At 41.5% G+C, this 25,916-nt stretch overlaps 1 protein-coding gene across 6 annotated transcripts in view; it reads left to right on the top strand.

The window, feature by feature from the left end:
• The first annotated feature begins 899 nt into the window (after positions 1–899).
• The window catches only part of RAVER2 (ribonucleoprotein, PTB binding 2), a 32,733-nt gene continuing 7,716 nt past the window's right edge, over positions 900–25,916 (top strand). For 3 of the 6 annotated variants that reach the window (XM_074906043.1, XM_074906042.1, XM_074906039.1), the window contains exons 1-9: positions 900–1,081; positions 11,956–12,022; positions 12,494–12,963; positions 16,879–17,070; positions 17,972–18,098; positions 19,046–19,128; positions 22,498–22,602; positions 22,831–22,942; positions 24,028–24,284. In XM_074906043.1, the coding sequence (XP_074762144.1) occupies positions 908–1,081; positions 11,956–12,022; positions 12,494–12,963; positions 16,879–17,070; positions 17,972–18,098; positions 19,046–19,128; positions 22,498–22,602; positions 22,831–22,942; positions 24,028–24,284 (1,587 nt within the window). In that variant the 5' untranslated portion in view covers positions 900–907. The remainder of the gene's footprint in view (positions 1,082–11,955; positions 12,023–12,493; positions 12,964–16,878; positions 17,071–17,971; positions 18,099–19,045; positions 19,129–22,497; positions 22,603–22,830; positions 22,943–24,027; positions 24,285–25,916) is intronic. The other 3 variants (XM_074906045.1, XM_074906041.1, XM_074906040.1) reach the window with 3 other exon arrangements.

Raw genomic sequence — 25,916 nt, 5'->3', positions numbered from 1 at the left:
GAGCTTTGCCCCAAGAGGGTGACTTCTGCCACAAGTCCAGCACCCAGGCGTTGCTTTTCACCTTTGGGCGCTTTGTCATTTGCTTGGTATGATTCTGATGAAGAGTAAAATTAGAACGAGATCATCTTGGGCCATGGCGCCCGCTAACCTCTGAGGGAGCATTTGGATTCATTTGAGATTTGCTTCATTTTGTTGTCATTCTGCATTTTGGCCCCTCGGGGTGGACTAAGGACGGTATCGACAGCGGGACTTTGGGGAAACGGTCCCTTAAACGGTCCCTTCTGGGAGCAACGCCAGAGAGAGGCCGGTGCCCAGGCCTTGGCCTCCCTGAGGCGCCTCCAGCACGATGCCTCTCGGGGCGATTTCCCTCCTAACGGAGCTCTAAACTCTCCTCCGGAGTCCTCAGGTTCTTCCCTAAAATCTGACTCGAGATATGTCACCGTGGGGACGAAGCTCACCCTGCGATCCCCCGTCACCTCCACGCACACTGACGAGGTTCGCAGCCCGCCGCCGCCGTTACGGGCACTCCCGAGCTCCGCTCGAGTTTTCCCCGCTCCCGCCTTGCCCTTCTCTCCTCACAGGGATTTTTTTTTTTTTTTTTTTTTTTTTTAACCCGTTTCATCGCCTTTGTGCGGCGTCGGGCCGCCCCCGTGGGGCTGCCGGGGACGCCGAGCCCGCTGCCCCCCTCACGGGGTTCCGGAGACTTCAGCCTCCGCCGGGAGCCCCGGAGCGCGGCCGGCGGGCGCGGCCAGGCGGCGGGGCGGGCCGGGCCGGGGGCGGGGAGGGCGGCGGGGCCTGGCTCGGTTCCCCGCGCCCCGCCGTGCCGTGCCGTGCCCCGCGGCTCCCCCGCCGCCCGCCCTCCCACCGCCGCCGCCGCTCCCCCCCGTCCGCCCGGGCGCTCTGCAAGATGGCGGCAGCAGGCGAGCGCGGCGCGGAGCTGCCCGCGGAGCCGCCGCGGGGGGTTCGGCCGCCGCCGCTGGGCCCCGAGGAGGTGGCGAGGCGCCTGGCGAGCACCCGCCGGGAGCTGAGCAACAGGCGCAAGATCCTGCTGAGGAACCTGCCGGCCGAGAGCAGCAGCCAGGTACGGCCGCCGCCTCCCGCAGCCGCCGGCGGGGTCCCGCCACCCCGGGCGGGGGGAAGCCTGTCCCGGGGCGGGGGGGGAAGCGCCCGCAGCGGGCCTGGGGGGAGCCGCTCCCCAGAGCCGGCGTGAGGGAGCTGCGGGGCGGCCCGCGTTTGCCCTCCCTCCCCGGGGGAGTTCGGGGGGCTGCAGCTTCCCTCCCTCCCGCCGCCGGTCGGCTCGGGCTTCTCCTCCCGGCGCCTCCTCGGGCAGATGGCTTTGTTACCGCCGGTAGCCGCGGTGCCTGCGGAGAGCGGCTCCGGCTTGTCCTTCCCCCCGCGGCGGGAACCGTCGCCCTCAGCCGCGGGGGACGGCGCCGGGCTGGCCGGGCTCGGCTCCGCGGCAGCTCGGTGCTGGTGCCCGCCGTTACCTGCCCGCCCGGGGGAGCCGGGAGCGGGCCCCGTCCCGGGGGGGCAGCGCGGGTGCCGGCAGGCCGGCGGCAAGGTGCGCAAATTAGCAGCGTTAATTAGCGCGCTAATAGCGCCTGTGTGGCTGCTCCTGACGGGGAGCAGAGGCCGGTGTGTGGCCCGTTAGTGGCACCCGTGAGGCGGCAGCGATGTGCTCACCGCGACCGGGCAGGTGGGGCCACTTCACCGTCCTCTACACATCCCATTTCTGTCTAAAAGCAAAGCTAAAAAACTTCAAGCCCGGTTTTTGTTCTTTTTTTTTTATTTTTATTTTTCCCCCTGAGGTGAGCAACGCGTAGACAAAGTAGTTTGCTGCGATCGGTTGGTGGTTTAGGAAAATTCCGCTCAAATTACTGCAATTTGGAGGAGAAAATCGGTGAACTCTTAATACATGTGAGTGGGATTCGGAGGCGATTTAGTTGCACGGTCACTTACTACATCTTTATCTGCTCCAAATATTCAACTTGATGCACAAGTATTTAAAAAAAAAAAAAAAAAAGGAATTCCAGCTTTTGTTCTAAACAGCTCCCCGTGCTTCTTCCTCTCTCTTTGTGAAGCACAGGCGATTTTACTACCTGCAGGTAAGTGCAGCCGCGAAGACTATCCTTTTCTCCATAACTCCGGTAGAAAGGGACCATTCATTTCCGAGAGAATCTTTCAGCGATCAGTGTAATGTGATCCAGAGTACCGAGCTGGCTTGCCACTGCCCTTCTTGATGTTTTGTTCTCACGTCTGTGGTGCCTGTCGGTCTGTCTGGCTGTGCTGCAGTGTGATTATAGGTAGTTAAGGGGTTTGGATATGACAGTTTTGTTATGATCCGGCACGATGTTTTACACGCAGAGCCCCACCTCTATTTATAGCAACCTAATGACCTAATCAATAGCAAACCCACAACTTGGAAAACCCAGCTAATCTTCATCGTCTCTTCAAGAAGCTGTCATGCGTGACTGTGTTGACAGAGAGGGCTTACTGGCATGTCACAAGATGCTTGCTGTGGATAGCTGGAACAGGATCCCTTTGTCAGACACTCCAACTTGTTAACTTGCTCCTGTTGCACGCAGCAGGTACTTCATGAATTCCCACGTGGATTGCTTAAAAGCACATCTCGCCTGTATGGGAGCCATCGTTAGGCATTGCTTGGTCAGATGAAGAATGCTCCAGGGAAGTCCTAGCGTGAAGGTCCAGTTTGGCAGCTGTGCAGTCTTTTGGAAGTTTGCCATTTTGTTTCGATGACTTAGAAGTAACACATAGGCGCTTTTTTCCTTCCATCTGTAAGATTCTAACGTTCACCTGTTACCAGGCTAGAACAGTACCACCGTGTACAGATCCTGAAATCCAGTTTCAAAAGATGTCATTTTAATTTTTAACATTGTTGAGCTATTGGTTTTGGCATGTAAAGGCAGAATAGACGTGCTATAGAGAGGAAGTTTCTGTCCTGGAGCAGTTTTGGAAAGGAGAAGTATGTTTGTGGTCAGGCATGTTAAGTATACCAGTGTATTTGGCTGTCATGCATTTCCAAAAGATTACCATGAAACTTAACATTTCTTATTTCAAATTAACACCCTTGGTAAACGCTGTGCCGGAGGTGTTTTGTCTGCTGTTTTCTTCTTGAAATGATTGATTAGCCAAATAAAATCAGATAAACTGTTGCTAACCTGGCTGATTTATTTGCCATCAAGAAAGGGATGAACATAATTCAAATGCAGCAAAGTCTTCCAGAATAGGTTTTCATAAATGTAATTGTTCTTCTGTAATCATTGGGGTGTTGGGTTTGCTATCATTCATTGTTATTATCTGAAGAGTGAGGCCAAGATTTACCAAAAATAGTTGTAGCGAGAAGTGACTCTTCTGCTGATACAGATTGGTGGAGATGTTTAGATTTGTCAGAAGGTTCATCATCTTCCAAATAAGAACAAAACTCTGGTTGTTTTCAGGTGAAATTAGGTAGCAAACATTTTCCTCTGCCAGTTGTAGCTACATATTAACTTTATTTATTATTGTACTTGTAATCTTCTATTACCTTTGGAATTCCAGCTGTGTTAAACTGAATAAAAAAAAAAAAAATCCCTCTTAAGGCCACAGAACAAATATACTAACTTAGCCATGAAGTTTCTGAACCAGAAAGAAACATTCACTGGTTTGTAATCTTAGAAACCAAACAAACAGAGAGATCTTCAAGTGTCAGAAGTGTTCAGCACTTTAGGTGCTGGGTGGCTACTGTTAAGGAACAAAGGTTGCCCATTTTGAATCTTGGCAAGGGTGATTTCTCTCTAAATGCATTTGGCAACATCTGTGTTCTGAAGGAAATCCAGAGCCCATTTTCAGGAGGAAGGACAGCCTGAAGAAAGCACTTTGCAGTCTGTCACACCAAGTCAGTCAGCATTCCCTATGAGCTCTTTTCATTGAGTATCAGTATGAAACAAATCCCAAGGGGGGAACAAATTAAGTCAAAATTATGTCAAGAAGATTCTTTCTGCATTGCGCTTTATAGCTCCACCTGCAAATGTGTACCTGCAGGATTAGTATTTCTTCAGGCAATTCTCTTACTACAGCCATGGAGAAAGGTAATTTTGTGACAGATCTGCGGTAAACATTTTCATTAGCAGCTTCACTGTTCTTGAAGGCAAAGTCTTCATTTGCTGTTTAGTTGGCAAGTCAGTTGATTTTGTGCTGACCTGTCACGGTGAAGTCTTCCAGAGCTGCCAGTTAGTTCCTCATATTCATTCTCTGATTCCTCCAGCACAGTACCTGAACTGTGCACATTATCAAACGTGTGCTGTGATTATGACCTAAAAATGGGCATAGGCTGTTGCTGTGACCTCTCTAAATCCTGAGATGAAGCACCACTGATATCCGAGCAGCTATATTTTTGTTACTTGTTAGGTTAGCGAACCTATAAAATTAGATAGAAATGCACTTGTCACTGCTCTGATTCCTGTTAGTTGGGTCAGAGCCATGAGTTAAACAGCTTACCGGATCAACTCCTGTCCTAACTAATGTCATGTTTTCCCTCCCTCAGTCTGATGTTTTCCTGTCTTTGTAGCTGAATGTGAACTATATTAAAAATCTGCGTAGTGTTTTGTTCTACTTAGGGGGCTTTCCTTCTCCTCTCGATCTGATCTTCTTGCTCTGAAGCTCTGGGAGAGGTGTGATCTGGTAACACACACCGAGAATATGGGACCTCCCAGCTGTTACTCTGAATATACTTCAGATTTTGAGGTGATACTGTTAGTACTGCTGTCTTAAAAAGAGAATTCAGTACCGAGTGTGGACCAGGCTGCATGGAGGGTCACAACAGGCCTCCTTCCCGCTCCTCCGTGGAGCTTTGCTGCTGGCATCGAGAACACAACGCTGCATTCCAGCCTTCTCGTACAGGACACACTCTCCGGAGTCGCAGTCCTCTCTCCTCATGCAGTCTTTACAGAACATACTCCTCTAACTTGAAATTCTTCTTGCAAGAGTGGGGAAGTGTCATCCCGCATCTGCTCATAGCAGAGTAATCATTTTATGGCTTTGTTAGGATGAAGGATGGATGAGCAGGATCCAAGGAATCCTAGCAGGGCAGTGATATGTGATGTTTTACAGTAAGACGGCCAAGATTGTCCCATTGGTGTTGGTCTTTTTGGAAAATGTCAGATAGTGGGTCTGTTCTTGTTGGCAGTAATATCCTCTGATGCAGTGTTGTGGTAAGAAGGATGTTTATATCAAGAATCTTTGCAAAGACACCTAAAGGTAAGCCTTGTAGTCGTTCGCTTTATTCTGGTCAGTGCTTGGCAGTGAATTAGCAATCTCTTTTTTTGGACCTCTCTTGCGATTGCCTTATTGTGTGTGCATCTCCCTGAACCTTTGGTCGTCTCTGATGAATCAACTCATCCATTTCAATAGCAAGGAACGCAGTCGTATTCGACGGGGAAGGTGCAGTGGTCAAAGGCATGCACTGCAAATTGAAGGTCCTTGGAACTGTGATAAAACTGCTCTGAAGGCAGGAGGACTGCTCTGGGCAGAGGGAGTGAAGGAAAGGATAATTTCTTTACTGGTAAAGGACTTGGGGATGACCAGAGTGTAAGTGAAGTTGTATCTTACTGAATGGGAGGTTTTATTTTGCTGGAGTATTGTATGGCAAGTTAGCTTCTGTTTGTTTTGGTTTTTGTAATTACCTCAATGGATTAGACGAATTGTTTTTGATTTCCCCCAAGTCATTGTGTTTTCACTGTTAGTGGTTCCTTATTTATGTCTGATAAACTTCCACAGGAGCAGCGGCTCGTAACTGTGACGTAACCAGCAGTCTGGTACCCTGGCATACCAGTTTGTATCCCATGGAGTAGCTGTTAGGAAGAAAAGACCTTGGGTTATCTTTCTTGCTAATTATTACCAAGATGTGTAGCAAGAGCTCCGGTCATCCCACTAAGATTAGCTGACCAACGAGGGCTGTTCACTTTTTGATTCCCCTCTTGGGGCTAAGGAGCCAGTGCTGTGGAAGATACACTTGCTTTCAACCATTTTTTTTCTGTCCTTGATTATTTTTAAGTGCCACCATATTACATTCACATTTCCACTCTTCTTCTTTAACGTCTGAGGCTAGGAAATTAATCTTATAGAGGGGATGTTCTACTTTATTGTAGGACATGAAGTAAAGTAGGGCTGATTAATTATTTTAATACCCTGTAGTTCTTCTTTGGCATGAACAGACTCTAAAGAAAAATGAAACATTTAGCTGTTGATAAGAAACTGGTGCAGTTCACCTGGGATAGGGATTTATTTTGGAGTTTGGGACCTGATGTACCCGCCCATTTTTTTTCACCGGTGTCTGTTCCTGATCAAAAGACAAGTCACTGCTTAGCATGATGCTATTTCTGGTGGGGTTGTGTTTTTTTTTTTCTTCTTCTTTGTCCCTGGATTAGCCACAATTTTTCCTTGTTCCTTTTTGATCGAAAGCCTTTAATGAACTGTGATGATTTGAGGAAGTGCTCTCTCCCAATTTGCTGTATGCCAGACGTTTAAGTAGAAGGGGCCTTTGTGTTTTAGTTAGTCCTCCGTCACACTGACTGAACATGAAAGGCATACTTGCTGGATAGTGAGTAGCTCTCATGCCTCAGGATGTACGTGCTTTTTGAGTTTCTTTATTGCTTTCCTTTTACTTTGTGCTCTTGCTTTCTCCTGTTACCTCTGCTATGTCTTTCTCATCTTCCTGTTAGCTTGCATATTGCCCAGCATATCCAGGCTGATGAAATTAATTTCCAGTTCCATAGTGTTCCTCTTACCAACACACTATGTCTCTGGAAGATCAGAGAAATGTTTTTCATTCCATGTCTGTCATAAGTTTATTGAGAAACTGTTGTTCTTCTGTCTTAATGTTTTCTTATATTACTTTAGTAAAGATCTTTGGAGGGTATGAACTTAGAAAAGTGAGAGTCATTTCTCAAACAAAAAAGGTTTGAGCCAAAGGCAGTTTATGGCCTAGATTTACAGGCTTGATTTTAGTTCAGGTTTCATAGTTTGTGACTGTTCATGGCAGTGAGGAGGAATGTGCTGAGCAAAATCTTGAGGGCACACCTCAGTGCTCACTGTTTCTGGATGGTAGACATCTGCTACACATCTTAGACTTGATCCCACAGCCATTGCTCATCTTCAGCATCAACTTTCTTTAACACAACATTGAAAAACACTTGAAAATTTATCAAAGAAGAGAACTTACTATATGGTATGATGAGCCCAATCTTTGTCTGAAAATTTGCTCGTTAGGAGCAAAGGAGGATTTATCTGGCAGTTGATGCTGAGTTGGTGAGAATTTGAGGACCTCCTACCTCTGTGGTCATTAGGAGACAGGAGATGTTTAAAATTGCACTTTGCATCAGTCCTTGTGCTTTGTTATCTAACCCTCTTGTTGGTGCTGTGTTCTCCCCAACAGAATCTCTGGGATTTTCCTTCAGTAGCAGTTTATTATTTTAAACTGTGTCGGTGTTCTCGTGTTTACTATCTTTTTTTTTTTTTTCCTTCATATCTACAGAGAAATCCATGTGTCATGTCATGGACTTAAAGATCTAGTGGTCTAAAATTTGAATTAATTCAGCACCCCATTATATTATTTGTAAATGTAAAGCTTTTTCCTGAGAAGTCTTCTTCTTTTCTGCTCTGCCTGCACAAACTTTTTTAGTTATGAGACGATTTAAAACTTCTTGGTTAGCCAAGCATGTTATTTAGTTCAACTACTTAAAACATAATTGACTCCTGTTTCAAGAATATGCGTGTGAAGTTTAGGCCTTCAGCTCCTTACTGAGAGCCAAGTTATAGACCAGGCATGTACAGTGTTGATATTGGAAACGCCACTAAAGCTCACTGTAGAAATCTGGCCAGGCACCGTTCTAATTGTGAAATATTTTTGTTGCCAGAATAACACAATTCAGTATTACATCTAGAAAGACAAAAATACTTGGGTTTAGGGTGCTGTAGGGTTTATAGTATATTGTTTCAGGTGATGACTGAGTATTTCTTCTCTTGGACTATGAGATACTGGATACAAAAAGCTGATTTTATTACAAATAATACAGTGAATCTTAATAATTCAATAAATAGGGTAAATGTGCCTGTTAATGACTCCCTTTCTCGTTTGCTTCTAAAACAATGCAAGTAATAAAGCATAGAGAGGAAGGCATTCTTTCCGTTTTGAGAGATGCAGATTTCCAATTGGTAGTATGTGGTAAAAACTCATGTTGCCAGTTTTTCTACCTAAGACAAGACAGGACAGGCCAAGAACTGAAGTATTTCAAGACCACATTTCTCATAGTAGTAAATAACACATTTTTAAAAGTATATTCAGCCTGTATTTACTAGTGGTTTCTCTTAAACTCCCTTTTTTGGGTTTGCTTTTTCTGCTAATTTTAAAGTATGAACTGATTGTTTTCTAGTTAGGATTTTAATTTTTCCTGTTGGTAAGATTAACTAGCTTTCATAGTCTGCTTTTAAGAACTTTGAAGGTTTGAGGAGCTGTATAGTAGCTAAGCAATATTGGTTACATTTCTGTTCCAAGATGTTTAGTTAGAGCCGCTGGCATGGCCCACGTGTTTATGCAACTGCTGGTACTCTGAACAGGCGCTCTCCTCTCTTGCCTCTCCTCCTCTGCCTTTCTGCAGTACATCTCATCCTTGTTTTGACCAGGGACACATCCCCCAGGAGCTGCCTGGCAGGGACTTTGCCCAGGGACAGACACAACGCGGTGCCCAAGAGTTGGTGCTGAGTTTTACATCTGGTTCAGGAGCCAACGATGAGACGATCGTAGGGGTGCAATAATTAAGGGTCAGGATAGGCACCGCTATAAAGAGAGTTTGTCTTGGATACGTCGCAAGATCCATGACTGCTGTATGCCTGCCAGATAGCTTTACAACCACTTAAAATTTTTGTTGTCAAAATATTATAATCTAGCCTGACGTTCAGTGCGTGACACTCATGGCAGCTAGACCTTCCCTGTGATGGTGGTGGTTGCCATTTTGTTTAGATTTAGTATGATTCCATTAAATTATGATTATTGTGGTAACTGTCAGTCAGTGGTGTTTTTTTAGTCTAGTAGATTCATTCATTTATAAAAGAGGAAAAAAATCCTCTGGGAGAAGCAGTTTTGTAAACGTTATGTGGAAAAAATACTAATAGTGTCCAGGCTTGGTCACCAGATGTTTGGATGTGGGTATTGTGTGTGTGGGCAAAGTGGTGGCACTGGAGATGGCAGCCACTGCTCGCGGGTGCTACCACCGCTGGGTTTATTACTACGGCTTTGCTACACCTCATGCAATAAGAAGCGTCGGGCGCTGGCATTGCCTTTCTCACGTGGCTGCCCAGCAGAAAGCGATGCCGTGGCAAGGCTGACCCGGGCAGGGGGAAAGGTTTATCCTGCCGCAGAGCGTGGATGGGGGCTGACAGCTTCTGTGTGAAGTGGTGGGTAGGTCCTGATGTGGGGAGGGGGCTGGTGTAGCAGAGCCGAGGGTGCAGAGGCCGGGCTCCCCCCCGGGAACGAGCTGGCGAGCTGCTGCCAGGAGGTCAGGAACGGGGAACGAACCACCGCTGTTTGTTTCTGCCGTGCTCAGGGAAACAGCCCTCTGCTTACATTCCGTGGAAGTTAATAGGGTCGCACCAGAGAATATACCTGACTTGGATGACCCGTTTCTCCTCGCAGAGTAAACACTCCTTCCCGGCCCAAATACCGGGTAACTCCTTACCCCAAAGGGACCAGCTGTGAGTGCTGTTCGGTGGTGCACAGCTGAACCTGGTTAGGAACAGCGAGTTCTTGTTGCTTTTCCTGCCAGCTCTGCTCTGAGGTGTGAGGAGTAGAAACTGTTAACATTAAAATGGTAGGAGCATTCATTCTTTTCTAACAGACCTACATGTTGAAGGACATTGAAGGTAAAGTTTAGAGAAGTGCCCGAGTTCAAAAGCCATCTTAGTAATTCTGAAAATATTATAAAGAATCTTAGTCTAACACGCACAGGTATTTTGCAGATACCTATATGTTTAATTTGAAGGCATATACATTTGCTTAAGAATCAGTGTGGTGTGTTTTATTGTTGTAAATTTTTGCAAATGGTCTTTATGTGCAAAATGCTTGCACTGAAATACTACCCAAACCCAATTCCACAGGTGACGGTCTCAGCCCTGCCAAGGGGGCCATGAGGGCACAAGAACAAGCAATTTTCTTAGAAGAACCCCTTGCACAATCCTGGCAGCGTTTGCAACAACCTGTGGAAATCGGTGTTAAAATCCTGACTAAAATTACTTTGCTTAAACTAGGTTTTAATTTTAAATCTTCCTTATGTTCTCATCATTTTTTACATGAGACCTCATAATTATCCCACGAAGATACATGCACTACAAACTATTTTCCCTCGCAATTAAAGTTTCAGACAGTTACTGGGAAATCATGTGGAATCACCTGATTCACAGACGACTTTCAAAAGAGTGTTCAGAGGTGTTTGAAATAATATTTCCTGCTACAATAATTCTATAAAGCTTTCAGTGGTACTCTTGTAAAATAATATAGGAAAAAAAAAAAAAAGGTAAATATGTCCCCTTTTTTCTAAGTGGGACAGAAATAATTTCTTAAGAGTCTTCAGTGCCACAGTACAGGGACTGTGCACAAAGTGTCTTCTCAGTCTCTCATGACTGAGAATGAGCTACCATCTAATTCTTGTTAGAGAGGTGTCCGCACTCAGATCCCCTACCCAGCCTGAATCTTTGAATTGTGCCTGGCATATTTTGCTTTTCAGAAACCACATCCTGATCACATCTGATTAGAGGATGGCTGGTAGCTTGAGAAACGCTGCCATATTTTATTAATGTAGTATTTGACAGCTGTTAGCTAGTGAAACTAGAGATTGGTGCTCGCTTGACTAAAAGGTATGCACCTGATACCAGTCATGGAGAACCCAATTAACCTTTAGGCTATATATATTGAATTAGCAAACTGGCAAGTAGACTGGGCTACTGGAAACTGTTCGCAATTAAACTTCCAGACAAAGTTGGTTGATTATTTTGCTTACTCACGTGGTCTCTTGCTACTGTGTGTGGGATTTATCCAACTAAAAGGATGTGTACATCCAGGTTACTACTCCTGGTTTCTCCTTGGGGATGATTAATGTTCACCTCTGCATTCTTGCTGCTGAACTGATAATTCTTCATGATTTTTGTGGGGCATCTGCATACACCTTGCTCTTGGGGTAGCTACTGGTACACACCTCTTGCACTTGCTCCTACCCCACTCCTCCCACACCTCTGTTCTCTCCCCATTAATTAATGGGAGGAAATAATGCTCTTGGGATTGATTCTTCGTTGAGCATCTGTGCAGTAATTGATAGAGGATACTTCCAGGGGGTTATTCTGGGCACAATTATCTGCTGATTGGAAGAATATTCATTATTAAAAGAGTGAAAATCTGTTAAAGTGGACTTGAGCAGTTACAGGAAACTAAAGCAACTGTTGCATTTTATGACAGCATTGCCTGCCCTCAGTAAACTGCATGGTGTGATGGTGCCGGTATTTCTTGTCTGTGTGGTATTTTAATTATGCTAGCTGCACTTTGGAGAAATTGTGGGAGTTTTGCTATTTAATGAAACTGTGATGTTATTCATCTTTATCAAAAGACAGTCAACAGGACACCCTGTTGTGCTTATGTGACTTTATACAACAAAAAGTAAATTAATCAAATTCACTAAGCCTGTTTTTTATATGAGATTAAAATACTGCAGTAGTATAACCAGTGCTTTTAAAAACAAATATTTGATAGTGTTTCTATGGTGAAAATTTCTTTTTATTGGGAAAGTTTTTGGGTTTGGTTTGGTTTTGGGTTGTTGTTTGTTTGGGTTTTTTTTTTTAAATGAAGATGAATTTATACACATATGTGGTCTGGTGAATTATTTATCTGATGTTAGTTGTACTTTTCTCTTTCAGGAAATCCATGACTTATTTAAAGATTATGAAATCAAGTATTGTTATGTGGACAGAAATAAAAGAACAGGTAAGAACTTAAAATCTGCCAGTGTCACAGGTTTCCATTCTGTCATGAGGCACATCATCAGTGCATGAAGTCATCAGCTTCTCTGTATGAAGTCAGCTTCTCTGCCATCGTGTAGCTTGATTGTCCCTCAGTGCCTTTTTTGGCTGCACAGATTGTCACCATCAAAGAAATTCAGTAGAATCAGTAATGTGTGGACTTCAGTAGAAAATTTAAACCTCAAGTAGTGAGGTTGTGTGTATCTGTGAATCTACAGTCACTCTTTGAGTTAATTACTCATGACATCCAGTTGATAATGTCAAATTTTAAAATATATATTACAGTTTATCTCTGTCTATTGCACCTTCAGGTTAAATCACAAACTCTTTTTATTTTTCCTGTGACTTACGCTGGTGGGTTTTGAGGAGAGGGAGAGGTACAGTAATCACCTCTGTAGCTGTGCTAGGTGATGTCACTTGTTTTGGTCTCTTACAGCATTTGTCACTCTGTTTAACGGAGAGCAGGCTCAAAACGCCATTCGGAAATTTCACCAGTATTCTCTTCGGGGGAAAGAAATATCCGTGCAACTCCAACCGACAGATGCTTTGCTGTGTATTACTAATTTGCCCATTTCATTTACGTTAGAAGAGTTTGAAGAACTTGTGCGTGCCTATGGCAATGTCGAGAGATGTTTTTTGGTCTACAACGAAGTTACTGGCCATTCCAAGGGCTATGGCTTTGTGGAATATATGAAGAAGGACTCTGCTGCAAAGGCAAGACTGGAACTTCTGGGGAAACAGTTAGATGAGAGCACTCTCTTTGCACAGTGGATGGATGTGAACCAGCTGACGACAAATCTTATTCATTCCAAGTGCCTTTGTGTAGATAAACTTCAAAAGGACTACACTGATTCAAAAGAACTGATCCAAGCTTTCTCACTGAAGTATAAACCTATTTTCTGCCAGGTATGTTGTATTTGTATCTTTTGGAAGATCATGGTCATGACTTAAGTAGCTCTGTATTTGCATCTTCACTGCTTGCTGTTTTATCCTTTAATTTTTCAATGAAGTAGTGAATGGTTATGCATCTGCATTGTGATATATGATGTGGTGCAGATGCTGTACTGGTATGGGTTTGCAGCAATTGGTCGATGTCATCTGGGAATTCTGCAGGAGACCGCTCCCGCAAAGTGCCAATAAAATGTTTATAAGACATCCCCTCCTTACGTATTTTATTGAAAATAATTTTAGAAATATTTTAGAGAGCTTTTAAAATAAATGCTGATGATGGTTTTATTGCTCAGTAAAGAAAGCCAGAGAGTATGAATACCACAAGTGCAACAGTTTAGATGATGGAGGATATATATGTATATAATTAATATATTTAAAAAACTAATATATATAGTATCTAATGTGTTTTTTCCCTAGCTGGAGAGGTTGTAGGCTTGGGATCTTGTAGTCAGCTGGGCTTGCCAGCGATAGAAGTGATAAATCTTTTGGAAAGCTTGAAGGTACCAAAGAGGTAGATCCTTACTAGCCTTGGCAAGTGTAAAGGTTTCCTTCTCGTCATGATCATGGCTTGTGAGATACTAGGCAGCAGAAAGCAAGCTTGCTTTTAAAATCACACAGTTGAGTATGATTTCAGTTGCTTGGGGTTTGTTGTTTTGGTTTGTTTTTTTTCTCTTAAGTATCTTGGAAGGCTGCTCAGGGATTAGCTTCAGGGATAAGTAAGCAGAGATTCTCCCATCTTAAGACCGGACAGTCCATCCGGCTGTCTAGTCTGACCACCTGCAGGCCATCACATTTTCCCTAGTGCTCTGTTGGAGCCCCAGTAATTGAGTTGGCTAAAGCACATCCTTATACTTGCCTGATCCAGATACACCAGGAGATGCGTAAATTGGAAGTAACTCTTTCCAGGAACTGCCTGTCCCTTATTATTTTGCACTTGTGTCTGTTTTCTCAGTTGAATGTATCTGGCTTCAGCTTCACCTCCCTGATGACTAAATTGAAGAGCCTTTGCTCATCACTGTTTTCTTCCAGTAAGAACATATTAAATGCTGTAGTGAAGTCACTTGCTCAATCTGTGTTTAATTAGCTGAACAGATTGATCTTTTAAAGTCTTTTACTTCAGGGCTTTTTTCCCAGCTGTCAGATAATCCAGAGACTGTTATCAGCACACACACACCCCCAACCCCCAACGATTTTTCAACATCCTTTAAAAATTCTGAAGTTCAAAGAATACTAGGCCGCTTTGGTAAAGGTGGTTTTCACTAACAGTATTCCACTGTGCAGTTAGAGGCACTTAAAAATTCACTTTTACCTTCCTTCTTAGATCGTAATGATAATGTGTCACACCTGGTGTAGATGAGGAGGGTCTGTGTCTGCATTCTATCAGTAAATGGCACTAAATACATGTTTCTAGAAAATCCAGGACTTAAACAGTATGCTTTGAATTGGGAAGTAGCCACCCAGTCAAAAATACATTAAAAAGAACATTCTTGGCACATTCTTGTGTTACCTATCACTTACATAAACACACTGTGTCATAGACTTAATAGGTAGATTGTAGAAGTATGAGAGTAGAAGAAAAATAGGTTTATTTATGATAATTTACGTTTTATTCTCGGTGATTCTCAGAGAATAAATGTGTGATTTATTTTCAGTCATGCCTCATGTTTCCACTGGGCATCCCACTGGTACTGACTGGTAGGGGAGGCTCTGCCTCGAGGGGTGGCGAGGAGGGAGGCAGCAGAGGTGCTGGTTTGCAGGCGTAATGGGTGGGTGATGGAGGCAAACCCCGTGGGCTAACAGGGAAGCAGCCCTCCAGAGAGGGAAGATAAGAGGGTGGAGGCAGGAAAACAAGTAGTTCAAATTTGATAGATGAAAAAGGGAAGACAGTGGATGAATTCTTATACAATAGTGCTAATTAATTGTGGTTTTATGAGTGAGATGACCTAAAAAATTAAGTACAAAAGAAGGAGAAGGAGGAAGACAGAAGAAGGAGGAAGAAGGTGTGGAAAAAGCAAGGAGGGGGATGTGACATGATGGGCAGAGATGTAAGAAGGAAACTAGGAGAGGGCAGGGTAGCAGAAACCTGGGTGGGGAGGGAATTTCAATAGAGAATGACTAGGAGAAGTGCCTTTGTCTGGAAAGCTGCTCCTGGGAGAATGAATACGTTTTAGGAAAACAAAATGTTCATTTCACACTCTCGTTATTTTACGTCTTTGTGACTACAGTCTCTCTCTTCCTTCTGTTTCCTAGTCTTGGCCAGTCCAGCCTTCACACCGCTCCTGCGTTCAGATTATCCCCCCAGTCAGGTCACTTTGACCTTTTTGCCCATCTCCTGCTATGGCTTCTTGAACGGAGCTGTCTTGTGCTGCTTCCGTTGCGATGCAATATTTCATCATGTAACTGTGATCTTTTACCTAAAATTCTTACCTTAATTCATGAAATAAACTCTGTTTATTTCATTTTATTCCAGAGTTACCATTTTTTGAAATCGGTTTGATTTCTCCTCTATTGACAATAGAAATGTTCCACCAGGAGGAGTTGAAGCCAGATACTTATAGATGAGTCTTAGAAAAATGGCTTTTCCTAGCGCTTGTAATGCCCTTTGCTTCAACAAAATGGACCAGAAAACCTTATTGCTTTCTAATGTGAACTCTAAATTATCACAAGGAGGTTTCTAGTGTTATCCAGATAGGGACAGAGGGCTTTTCTTCAGTACCCATTCACTTGGGAAGTTTGAAAATTCCTGATCCATCAGCAAGAATACTGGTAGCTGCATTTTCACATGTTAAGGAGTTTTTAACTGTGCACAAAACTACAGTATGTTCCATAGCTGCAAACCATTCTTTTCATAGGTACTTCAGGTCTTTGTCAGTGCAGCTAAACTGATGTCAAAATAAAACATAATGCTTCTCCATGCAGGCACACACATATATATACACATAGCATATGCACATCTGTGTGTATATTTATATATCAAAATATGTGTGTTCTCCAGAGCTCTTCCCAGTGGTATCAATGATCTGACCACCTTCTTTTTATTCAGAGTCTTTGAGATTTATATATGAATTGTTAGTGTAAGTTTGTGGGACCTAATAGTTTGGTTGTTTTTCTCCAGTGAAATCTAGAGAAGATATTTCCTCTCTTCCACATCAGACTTAGTATATCATTTCTATTCATTTTGGGACTGGAGATTTTTGCCTAAGCTTTATTCCCTCCCTTCTCACCCCCTTTTTTTTTTTTTTTTTTTCCCTGTTTGATTTAAATCTGCTCATTCTGCTATAAAACTCTGCAAACAAAGGACAGAGCATTGTTTGACACATAAGCCTGTTTCCAGTCTGCTTGATTGATCAGTCTGGCATCTTCTCTTGGCATTAAATACAACCACAGACTTCATATTCTCCTAAAAGGCAGTATGTATCAGTGGAATTTGTATTGTTACACGTTTCAACAGCTATCATGTAGTTTGATGAGCGATGTTTTTATTATTGTAGGCTTAAAAATTGAACAATAATGAGTTTATAATTATTATACTGCAAAATAAAAATTATTGTAGCATACAGCTGTATTTACGATTTCCTTCTTTACTCTGAAAATATGTGTTAAATACATTTCATAGCTCAGGTTCCCCATGAGACCAGATTGAAGGGAAGGTGGTAATTCAAGTAGATAGAGCATGCATGCCAAATAGCAGCTGAAAATAGGATATTCAATTTACATCCAGCACGTTTGAGAAACAGGCTGGTTTGGGTAGGCATTCACATAAGGTGTCAACCCTTTGCAAAGTATTTTTGCAAGGGATAGGTGAAAATGTTGCAAGGCAGTTCCTGGTATTCTTCATTTTGTTCAGTGTATTGTGAATTGTTGTTTCAGTTTGCTCAGGATGAAGACAGTTGTATTGGTGACTTTGCAGTGGTCGAGTATGAAACTGCAGAGCAGGCAGAGAAGGTACAAGAAGTCACGGATGGCATGACTATCAAAGGGAAGAGAGTCCAGGTGTCGTACTGTGCTCCGGGGGCACCAGGCAGAAGCACCTTAGCAGCACTTATAGCAGCACAGAGGATGGTGAGATATTTGCAAATCTGTTTCCAGAACGAGTTTGATACACCTTGAGCAGCCTCAGTTGGGTTAGAGGGATTCAACTGCTTTGCATTAGGAAAAGGAGCTGAGCTTTTGGAAGAATTAGCTTTTTTTTTTTTTTTTAAAATCTAGTTAGCCCAATTCAGCCTCCTTCCTAGGCAAAGCATGGCCATGTACTGCAATGAAAAAGGGTAAAATATGGCCTTAAGATGCCACAGTTACATTTACGTAGCTCTGGGATTTGAGTAAATTTAATTTTCTGTAAGAGAAATCGTTCCAGTTCAAAACAAGAGTAACTGGAAGTGGAGTCATTTGACAAGCTAAAACTTTATTTAAAACGGAGAGGCAAGAATTTGTCCATTTTAAGATAAATTTCAAGGTAGGAGAAATCATTTAATTTCATGGTTGATATAGAAGAAAGCTTTTTACATCCACATGTCTTATCAGATTACTTCCTAGAAAATTGGATGTGATAAGTGTTACATGAAGCTGTCTTAAACAGAGAAGCAGAACAGTCTCATTACTTTGGCTGGCTTTAGCCCACGTCTTTGTAAGAGAGATGAGTGGTGCTATTACAAGATAGTGTGTGGTGTTCATGTTAACAGTGCCTTTCACATTCTCCTTTTTTGATAACTGTCTCAGTTTAAGGGGAAAAAAAATAAACATATCTCAGGAAAAAGAATGTGCTTGAAGTTTTGGGGCAATAGTTTGTTATGCATTTCATTTGAGGGAAAATGAGCATGAAAAGGAGCAGGAAATAGGGAAGATTTTTTTTTTTCCTGTGTGAAAATAAATGTGTCCATTACCGTCACACAAGTTTGAGGGATTTAAATGTATTCTTTGTTTTGTCCTGATTCTAACATTTTTCTGTCTCTCTTAATTGGAGATGAGGAACAATAGGAAAGGCTTGCTTCCAGAGCCAAATCCAGTGCAGATTATGAAAAGTTTTAATAATCCAGCAATGTTACAAATGCTACTGCAGCCCCAGTTGCGTGGACATGCTGTTAAACCTGGTAAGTTTTTGTTGGTTTTTTTTTTTTTTAAAAATCCAAACCCTGTTCTTAGTGATACAAGGCTTTTAACAAAGGAGAGAAGCAGGAATAGTATTTTAAAATCTGCAGATGTTCTTTCAGTGTATTTGTGTAGACACTCTCCATTTATGAAAGCAAAAGCAAGAGGTGGATTTCTACACTATTGTGTTTGGATCAAATTTAGTGTAACCTAAAAATCTCCTCACATTAACTCTGTGATGTCTGAACATTTGTATTAGAAATGGGCGTAAGGTGAAATGTCTTTTGCAGACATCATAGAAATGGCGAGTTTAAATCTTATTCTAGATCTGAACTTTGCAGCCTGAGTCTTTCTCTTATTAATTTCAATGTAAATTGTTATTTAATCAGATGCTACCGTAGTTGTACACGCATTTCATAACAGCATTAGCCAAAAACATTTCTCTGCCTTCTCACTAGGATGGATGTGAATAAACATATAAAACCCAATGTCACTACCTTTCAAATGGTGAAGGTATTAGGAAAGGTATGAGAACAGATAACTTGAAGAGTCAGCTGGGGGACAGCTAAGAGCTTGTGACATAATCTTTTGACAGAAGACACACAGAAACTGTGTGTGAAGAGAACACTTCAGTGAAGAAACACTTTAGCTAATGCTGAAGTTTCAAAGCACTTTAGATAATGCTGTGGTCTTGCAGTCAACTGCAGACATTTCTGCATATTTGAGAAAAACTCTCAGCTTTGGAGGAGCTCCATGGAAAGTACATCTCTAAGATGCTGTTAATTGCAGATCAAAGCTGGGTATATTGAAAAGTTTCATTATAGTGACCTTTACTATACTGGAAAGTTTTGTGAAAATCAAATCAAAAAAATATAGAGTAACTCTTACAAAGTTCTTTATTTGGCTAATTTGTAAAACACTGCAACTCTGTCTTGTGTTTCTGAAACAGTTCTTGGAGCATCTGCAGGTTTACCTCACCTTATAAATTCAGCAGTTGGCCCACCTTTTTTGCAGTTGAATAAAATTCATCAGGTATGTGACCAAAAAACTTTTGTCAGAATACATATTTGTGGAGATCTTAGCATGAAAAAGATTCTCAAAGTTTTTAAGAGATTACAACTAAAATCAAGTGTTCTCATTAAATTTATCTTTGAGAAAAGGACTGTGAGATGCCTATGAGGATGTAAGAGCACACTGTGCTTACTATCCACAAGTGAGTTATTGTGTCTTAACAGAGCTTTTGATTTGCTAACACCTGCCAATGCAGAGACAGCTTGCCATTACTGGCAAAAAAAAAAAAAAAAATCCTCTTTAAATTAGCGCTCGAGGAGTGTGGCACATCCATTTATCTCTTCTCATACACACTTTCTGTAGAGACTTGATTGTTTTCTCTTATTCAAGCCAACAAGCTTAGCATCATTATCTTCATTTTGAGGTTTGTGGGGACCAGAATGTGCTATATATGCTATAAAAAATAGTGATTTGCAGATGTTACTTCTTAGTCAAAAAAACCCCCAAGGTTATAAGCTGTTTAAGTGTTCTGGGAGTATCTGTAGTTCACTGTAATGTTGATATGACTTCCATATGGGCACCAGAATTTCTGAAAGTTACTATATTGGATATTTGGGATGAGTTTGCCCTAGGAATTGGTGATGGGAACATGCTAGAGTAGCACCCACAACCAGAACGCCTCCTAGAACAGTTCACATGGCCAGCAGCCTGCCTGGCCTCCGCCTTGCTCCAAGGTTCCGTCAGAGATTTCTCCAGCTCTGCCAGGAGCCAAAATTTGCCTTCAGTATTCATGGCAAGGATTTTCATAAGTACCTGAGAGGGACTGGAGTCAATCGCTTTGACTTAACCATTTCTGATGTGTCAGAAATTCTCATTTAAAAAGCAGAATCCCCTTAAGTATTAGTTCTTACTTCTGCTGTTCTTTTGGCAAAGACTGATAGATCCTTAACAAAAATTAAAACGCAGAGATACTCCTTATGTTAAGTATATTCAGCTTTTTGGTTTTTTTTTCTGCTAAAAACTGGTAGGTGAATATATCCATTTTGAATAAACACTACTTAATTTTGCCCCATAAAGTGAGTTGCTTTTGTCCTGTACAATAAAAAAAAAAAAAAATCATTCTTTGCTTGTACTTCTTTTATTTAAATGACATTTTCAACTGGTATATTTAGTTACTGCTGCTCTCTTCAGCTTTGGAGAGCCTGTGCTTCCTTGGAAGGCAATGTGAATGTTTTCTAGTCACAGCTGGAGACAGGCATGTTTTACACAGTTAACACTGTGACTGATGATGATCCAGTGCAGCCAAACAACTTAATGTTTTCTCTTTAGAGAGACTTAAAAGTTTAATTCTCTTCCAGAAAGCTTCCTGTCATTTAATTAGCTCCAAACCTGATCTAATAGCTTGAATTTTATTGACAAGTATTTGATTAACCAAATTCCTTCTATTAGGCACATTTTTCTGTTATGCAATGACTTATTTCAGTTTTCTCTAAAGCCAGAGAACCAGGTCACTGTTTTTATTGTCTTGAAATTCAGTATTGTGACGAGATAGAGGAACACACAGTGTCTTGGCTTGCCTCTCTCCCCACCTCCCCACTCACGCACCGATTCAGCTGCCTGTATATCTTGGTTTTGCTATTGTATATTCAAGGTTTTGTAAAGTAATATAATCAGAAGAAACAAAATTTTTAGGATGATTATGCCACAACATTATAAAACAGTCCATAAAGATTCAATAGAGGGGTGTTTGAACAAATGGGTTATTCATCCAGTAATCTTTCAGCTCTGGAGTTAGCATGACTTTCAACTCCTTTCTTTTAATTTCTCTTAGCTGCAGTTATCATGTGCCACAATCATGCATTTTAAACTTTCCCAGTGATGTGTTTTCCTCAGCCATCCAGCAGTTCATTAAATCTTTATTAACCCAGAGACTTCCTTCTGAGGATTCTAACCAAACTGATTTTCCCCTTTTGTCTTTCTGAACATTTTTCAGTTGAACTTATATACGTGTTGATGTAACCAAGTTTAGAAGGGACAGCCGCTGGTATTTGGGACAATAAACAGCCCTGGATAATTTCTACTGAAATCACTAAGACAATTAAAATAGCAGATGCTTAACAAATCTAGATAGGGCACTTTTTGATTTAAATTGCACATTTCTGAGTCCAGAAGAGCATATTACAGGCATAGGGTGTTTTTTTCCCTAGGAAATTTGGCCCTGCCACACAGAGACACAACCTAGGATTGAAAATATTTGTGAGGTGTTTTGTAGGATGCTGCAAAACCTGCAAAGCCATGCATCAGGCAATGGGTTCCACCTTCATTGCCTGGTTTTGGTGATCTTTCCTATGAAGGAGATTTCAAAAAAATGAGGAAGGCTCTATTTGTTGTGATCTGACACAGTCAGTGTCCCATGTATCTATTCCTGCACCTCTGTACAGAAAGGTTTGCAGAGCAACCTGTGTTTTGCCTGGCAATTCATGACCAGGAGCTGCTGCCAGAAAGACAGTTTCAAGTGTGTGTTCAACTAGCATGAATCATAGTGTGGTTTTGTTAGCCAGAGTGGACGTAAGGTTTCTTTTACACCACTGTGCTAGCCAGAGCACACAGCACTCGATATACCCATAGCAGAGTCTGAACGTGGTGCCCCAGAGCTGTTACGTGGCTCAGTTCTGGTGGCAAACTGATCCAGAAGTTTTTGAATAAAAAAAACCGGGTATTTTATAGTCTTGACAGTCTGTAGGCAGTGTGATTTGTAATCTTTTTAATGGTTTTGGCATAGAATTTCATGTAGATAGTTGCCTCTAAAAAGAAGGGAAAAACAGATACTCCTCTTTGAAAGTAAGGATACTGTTTGGTAACTGTAAAACAAGGGATGAGAGTCCCTGCTGGTTACAACCGAGTCCAGTAAAGGGTATAGATATTTGATGGAGATTATGTATTAGAATTACAATGCAAGGCACAGTGCAAACATTACCAAACAATGAAGTCCTTATTCCTAGAGGTCATCACTGTGTCTCATCTTTCTTATTGGCGCTGTAGGTAACTCCTCTCTCTAGCCTGTCTGCAGAGGCTTCAAACACATTTTGCTTTCCCCGTTGGCCCAGACCGAGGCTGCAGTGGAGTCTGGACTGTATTTGGAGTATACTCTGGATCCTTTAAAAGCCATCAGAAAAGCATACTTGTGGTTGTGAGGTGAAAAACAGGGCTAGGCAGGAGAGAGGTTAAAAGAGTTTGAAATAACTTCCTATGAATGAAGCAAAAGTTTAGTTCTGTTGAGGAAATGGTTATTTTCCTTTGCTGTATGAACTCTGAAACTAATTTAAAACGTTTCAAGAATGTACTGTTTTCCATGACTGTCAACTAACACTTCTTTTAATAATTTCACAGAGTTCAATTCTGGGGAGTACATCTAACTTAGTGCTGCAGAGCCCTGCTCACCTACCATTGCCACAGCAGCAACTGATGAAGATGGAAAACATTCAGGCTAATAGTGTAAGGTCATCACTTTAACCTTGACTCTCTTTGGACACTTTTATAACTGATAAAACAAATAATTATTTTAATCTAGTATAATGTAACAGCTTAGTGTCACTATCTTAGTGTTAAGTCATGTAACAGCTTTAGTGTATCTAAAAAGATTAACCGAATGTGAACGTTGTAAGAAATAGCTACAGACAGATTACTTTAATCATTTACACAGTTTTCTATTCTTCCTTATAGAAACCGGGTTTGCTGGGAGAACCTCCAACAATGCTACTTCAGACAGTACTGGGAATAGGGGTAATGCCATCAGTGAGTTCAGGCATGGGAACCCGTGGAGAAGCTCTTAAGTGTAAATGACGTTTTATTTCATACCAAATCAGCTTGAAATGATGCACCTGACTTTCTCCCACTTTGGCAAAAGCACTAGTATGTTTAAACCTTATCACTGCACAGAAAGTTAGGCAGAGAGCTGGACAATAGTGCACGGTATATAGGTAAGCAAGTTAACAAGTTATATAGCTGTATAACCAACTAACCTGCTGGTTCAAGCAGGAAACACACTTGCTATATCTTGCCTTGTTGCCTGGCTTCTCTCATCTGTTTGTCAGGGAAGAAAGAGTACACTGTGGCATTGGTTGCATATTTGCAGGTTGTTAAATACTCTGCTTGCTCAGTTACTACCATTTGTAGTACACTTGCAGTATGTTTTTATTTAGGACCAAAATTTGGGGGTTTGTTAGTTCAAAGCGAAAAAAATCTGAGCAGCTGAAGAAGCGCTGCAAATAAGTTTTTTTACATTCATTTCATTAACCAGTCGAGCTTTAACATCCAGTCTGTGACAGATGTCAATTTTGAAATGGAAATTTCTGCGCCAGTGATGCCCTCAATTTTTATGAGGAAAGATCACTTGTGATACTGCTTAGTGCATCTTTTTTGTTTCCTCCACTGAGAGCCATGTATTTGGCAGATCTAGATATGATCTGAGCAGTGGTAGTAACCAGCAGCAAGGAAAAGCTTGCGGCAAGGAAGAAATCTATTCTGAAAGTCTAGATTTTAATTTTGGAGAATAACTCCTAGCTCTTTTGTTGGTAAGAATTTTACTAATGCCAGTTGAGGTGGGGTTTTTCCCCTCTGTTCCAATACTGGACGTTGTTTCCCAGGTTTTTCTGAAAGTGGCAGGAAACACTAAGAAGTAACTTATTGTAGTGAATATTTAGAAAAATCAGAGTTTTCTTCTATTGTATTAGCTTTAAATAGAGTTGTTTGCTCCTGGGATGGTAAAAGAATAAAAACTATCATCAGAATTCAGTGTTCCGGGACAGCTGTAAAATAGATCTCTGAATGTTTTTCTCATCACTTAGTCAAAACCACAAACAAAATGTACTGATAAATCTTGTCTAACAGAAAAGTTTCTCCATTTATGGTTGACTGCAGCATCTAATCTGACTCCAATTCAAACAGCAGCAGCAGCAGCAGGGATGGGCATGCTGCCATTCTTTCCGAATCAGCACATTGTTGGACAAGCTATACCAGGGCAAAATAACGCTCCAGATAAACAATCGACTACCGAAGCGGTTGTCTCGGGATCACAGCCTTATCATCAGACCTTAACAAATCTTTCTGCGGGAGCTTTGCGGGCTGGACATGCCAAACAACAAAATCAGCTAAAAAGTACTGATACAAGTTTGGGGGTAAGGAGCGCTGAATACAAAGATTTCATTTTTTTTCTTCTGTGTGGATTTTCTCTTCTTCATTTTAACGTGCTTAAGAGTTAACTGCCACTGCTTATTGCAGTTCTTCACTATAAAATTTGCTAGATCACAGGATCGTTCGTGAGACATTTTAAGGTCATTCCACTTAGGAATAATAGGGAGAACAATAATGCTCTTTGGTGGTCCAAATGAATTAACAAGGGAATCTTTTTACAATGCTGGAGGGTTTTTTTCCCATGTGTATGCCTCATAGTATTTGATGATGAAATTATCTCAAGGGCAATGTCCCTTTTAAAGACTGAAAATTGAACTTGTGGTAGAATTTCATGACTGATCGGGAGCAATCCTGGTGGTATGTTGGGCCTTTGGGCTTCCAGGTCCGTGTGTGTGTGTAAATTTTCCACTTTTAGTCCTCTTAGCCGTAACTGACCTGTTCTTAGTCTATATCAGTTTTAATATTTATCCCCTTGAAGGCAGGGGGTGGGAGGATGATAGGATGGGATTTGAGTTGAACCAGAATGGTCTCTTTTTTTCAGAAGTTTTTTCCTGCCATTAACAGAATTTACTTTTTTTTTTTTATAACATACATACCTAAATATTTTGACATTTGTGTGGAAACATGTTCTTAATTCAGATCAGATCTGTGTTTTCTTTACATATTTTCTGAAGCATCTGAAGTGATGAGACCATATTCAGTATTGGTATCTGCCTTTTAGACAGCTTTGACAGATTTGGTCCTACTTGGGAAAGTAAACTTTTCATTTTTAAAATATTTTTTTTACTGTAATGAAGTGGAATTTTACCTGTGTGTAGATAGGTACACATGAATAAAATACATAGGGTGTATGTGTATACATATATAGAAACAGTGGTTTATTTCAGCATTTCGGTTAGTTAAAAGGAAATGTAATTAAACCATTAGAAGTCTAGATAATTCAATTATTTCTGTGAATATGTTTATCAGGAAAAGTTCTTTTTTGAAATCCTGGTAGATGTTTTAATTGTTTCCTTTTCTGCATCAGTAGGCAGAAGGCCCAGTTTGCAAAAATCCCTTCCTTGACAAGACAGAGCAGCAGTCTGTGTGCTGACCAGTCGGACTGTCTTAAATGCCTGCTTTTGCATCCAGATGAAGAATTTCAGCACTCTGAAGCTTTTTATGTTTAAAAACTGGTCTTACTGTTTTTGAAACAATGTTGATGAATACTTTTTTTCAGTAAAATAGTATTAATCCATTAAAATAATGGATTTTTTTCTTTCCTTAATGGGCTTTCAGAAAATGTACAGAATAGATGTAGATTAGGATGTAGATGCAGAGTCTTCCAGCTATGTATTTCAGACAAGCTGTGTAACTTGCTATAGCTATTTCATCCTTATTTCTGGCATTTGTTGTGACGTAAGCTAAAGGGAAATAAGCTGGTATGTCCCCTTCCTAGTGCCTCGCAGGAAACACTTCTGGTGGTTTGGGGTTGTGGGTCAGGCCTGATGCTTCATTTACACTCAAACTTTTTCCCTTTTTAAGTACAAACTTAGAAATAGCGTGATCAGTACGATGTGTTGTAGTGACAGATTGCAGACAGGGCTGTACCTCCAGTCCGGGGATTCGTTTGGCCT

Source organism: Athene noctua, chromosome 5 (genome assembly GCF_965140245.1).
Source record: "Athene noctua chromosome 5, bAthNoc1.hap1.1, whole genome shotgun sequence".
NCBI lineage: Eukaryota > Metazoa > Chordata > Aves > Strigiformes > Strigidae > Athene > Athene noctua.
This window is presented reverse-complemented; position numbering and strand designations above follow the sequence as displayed.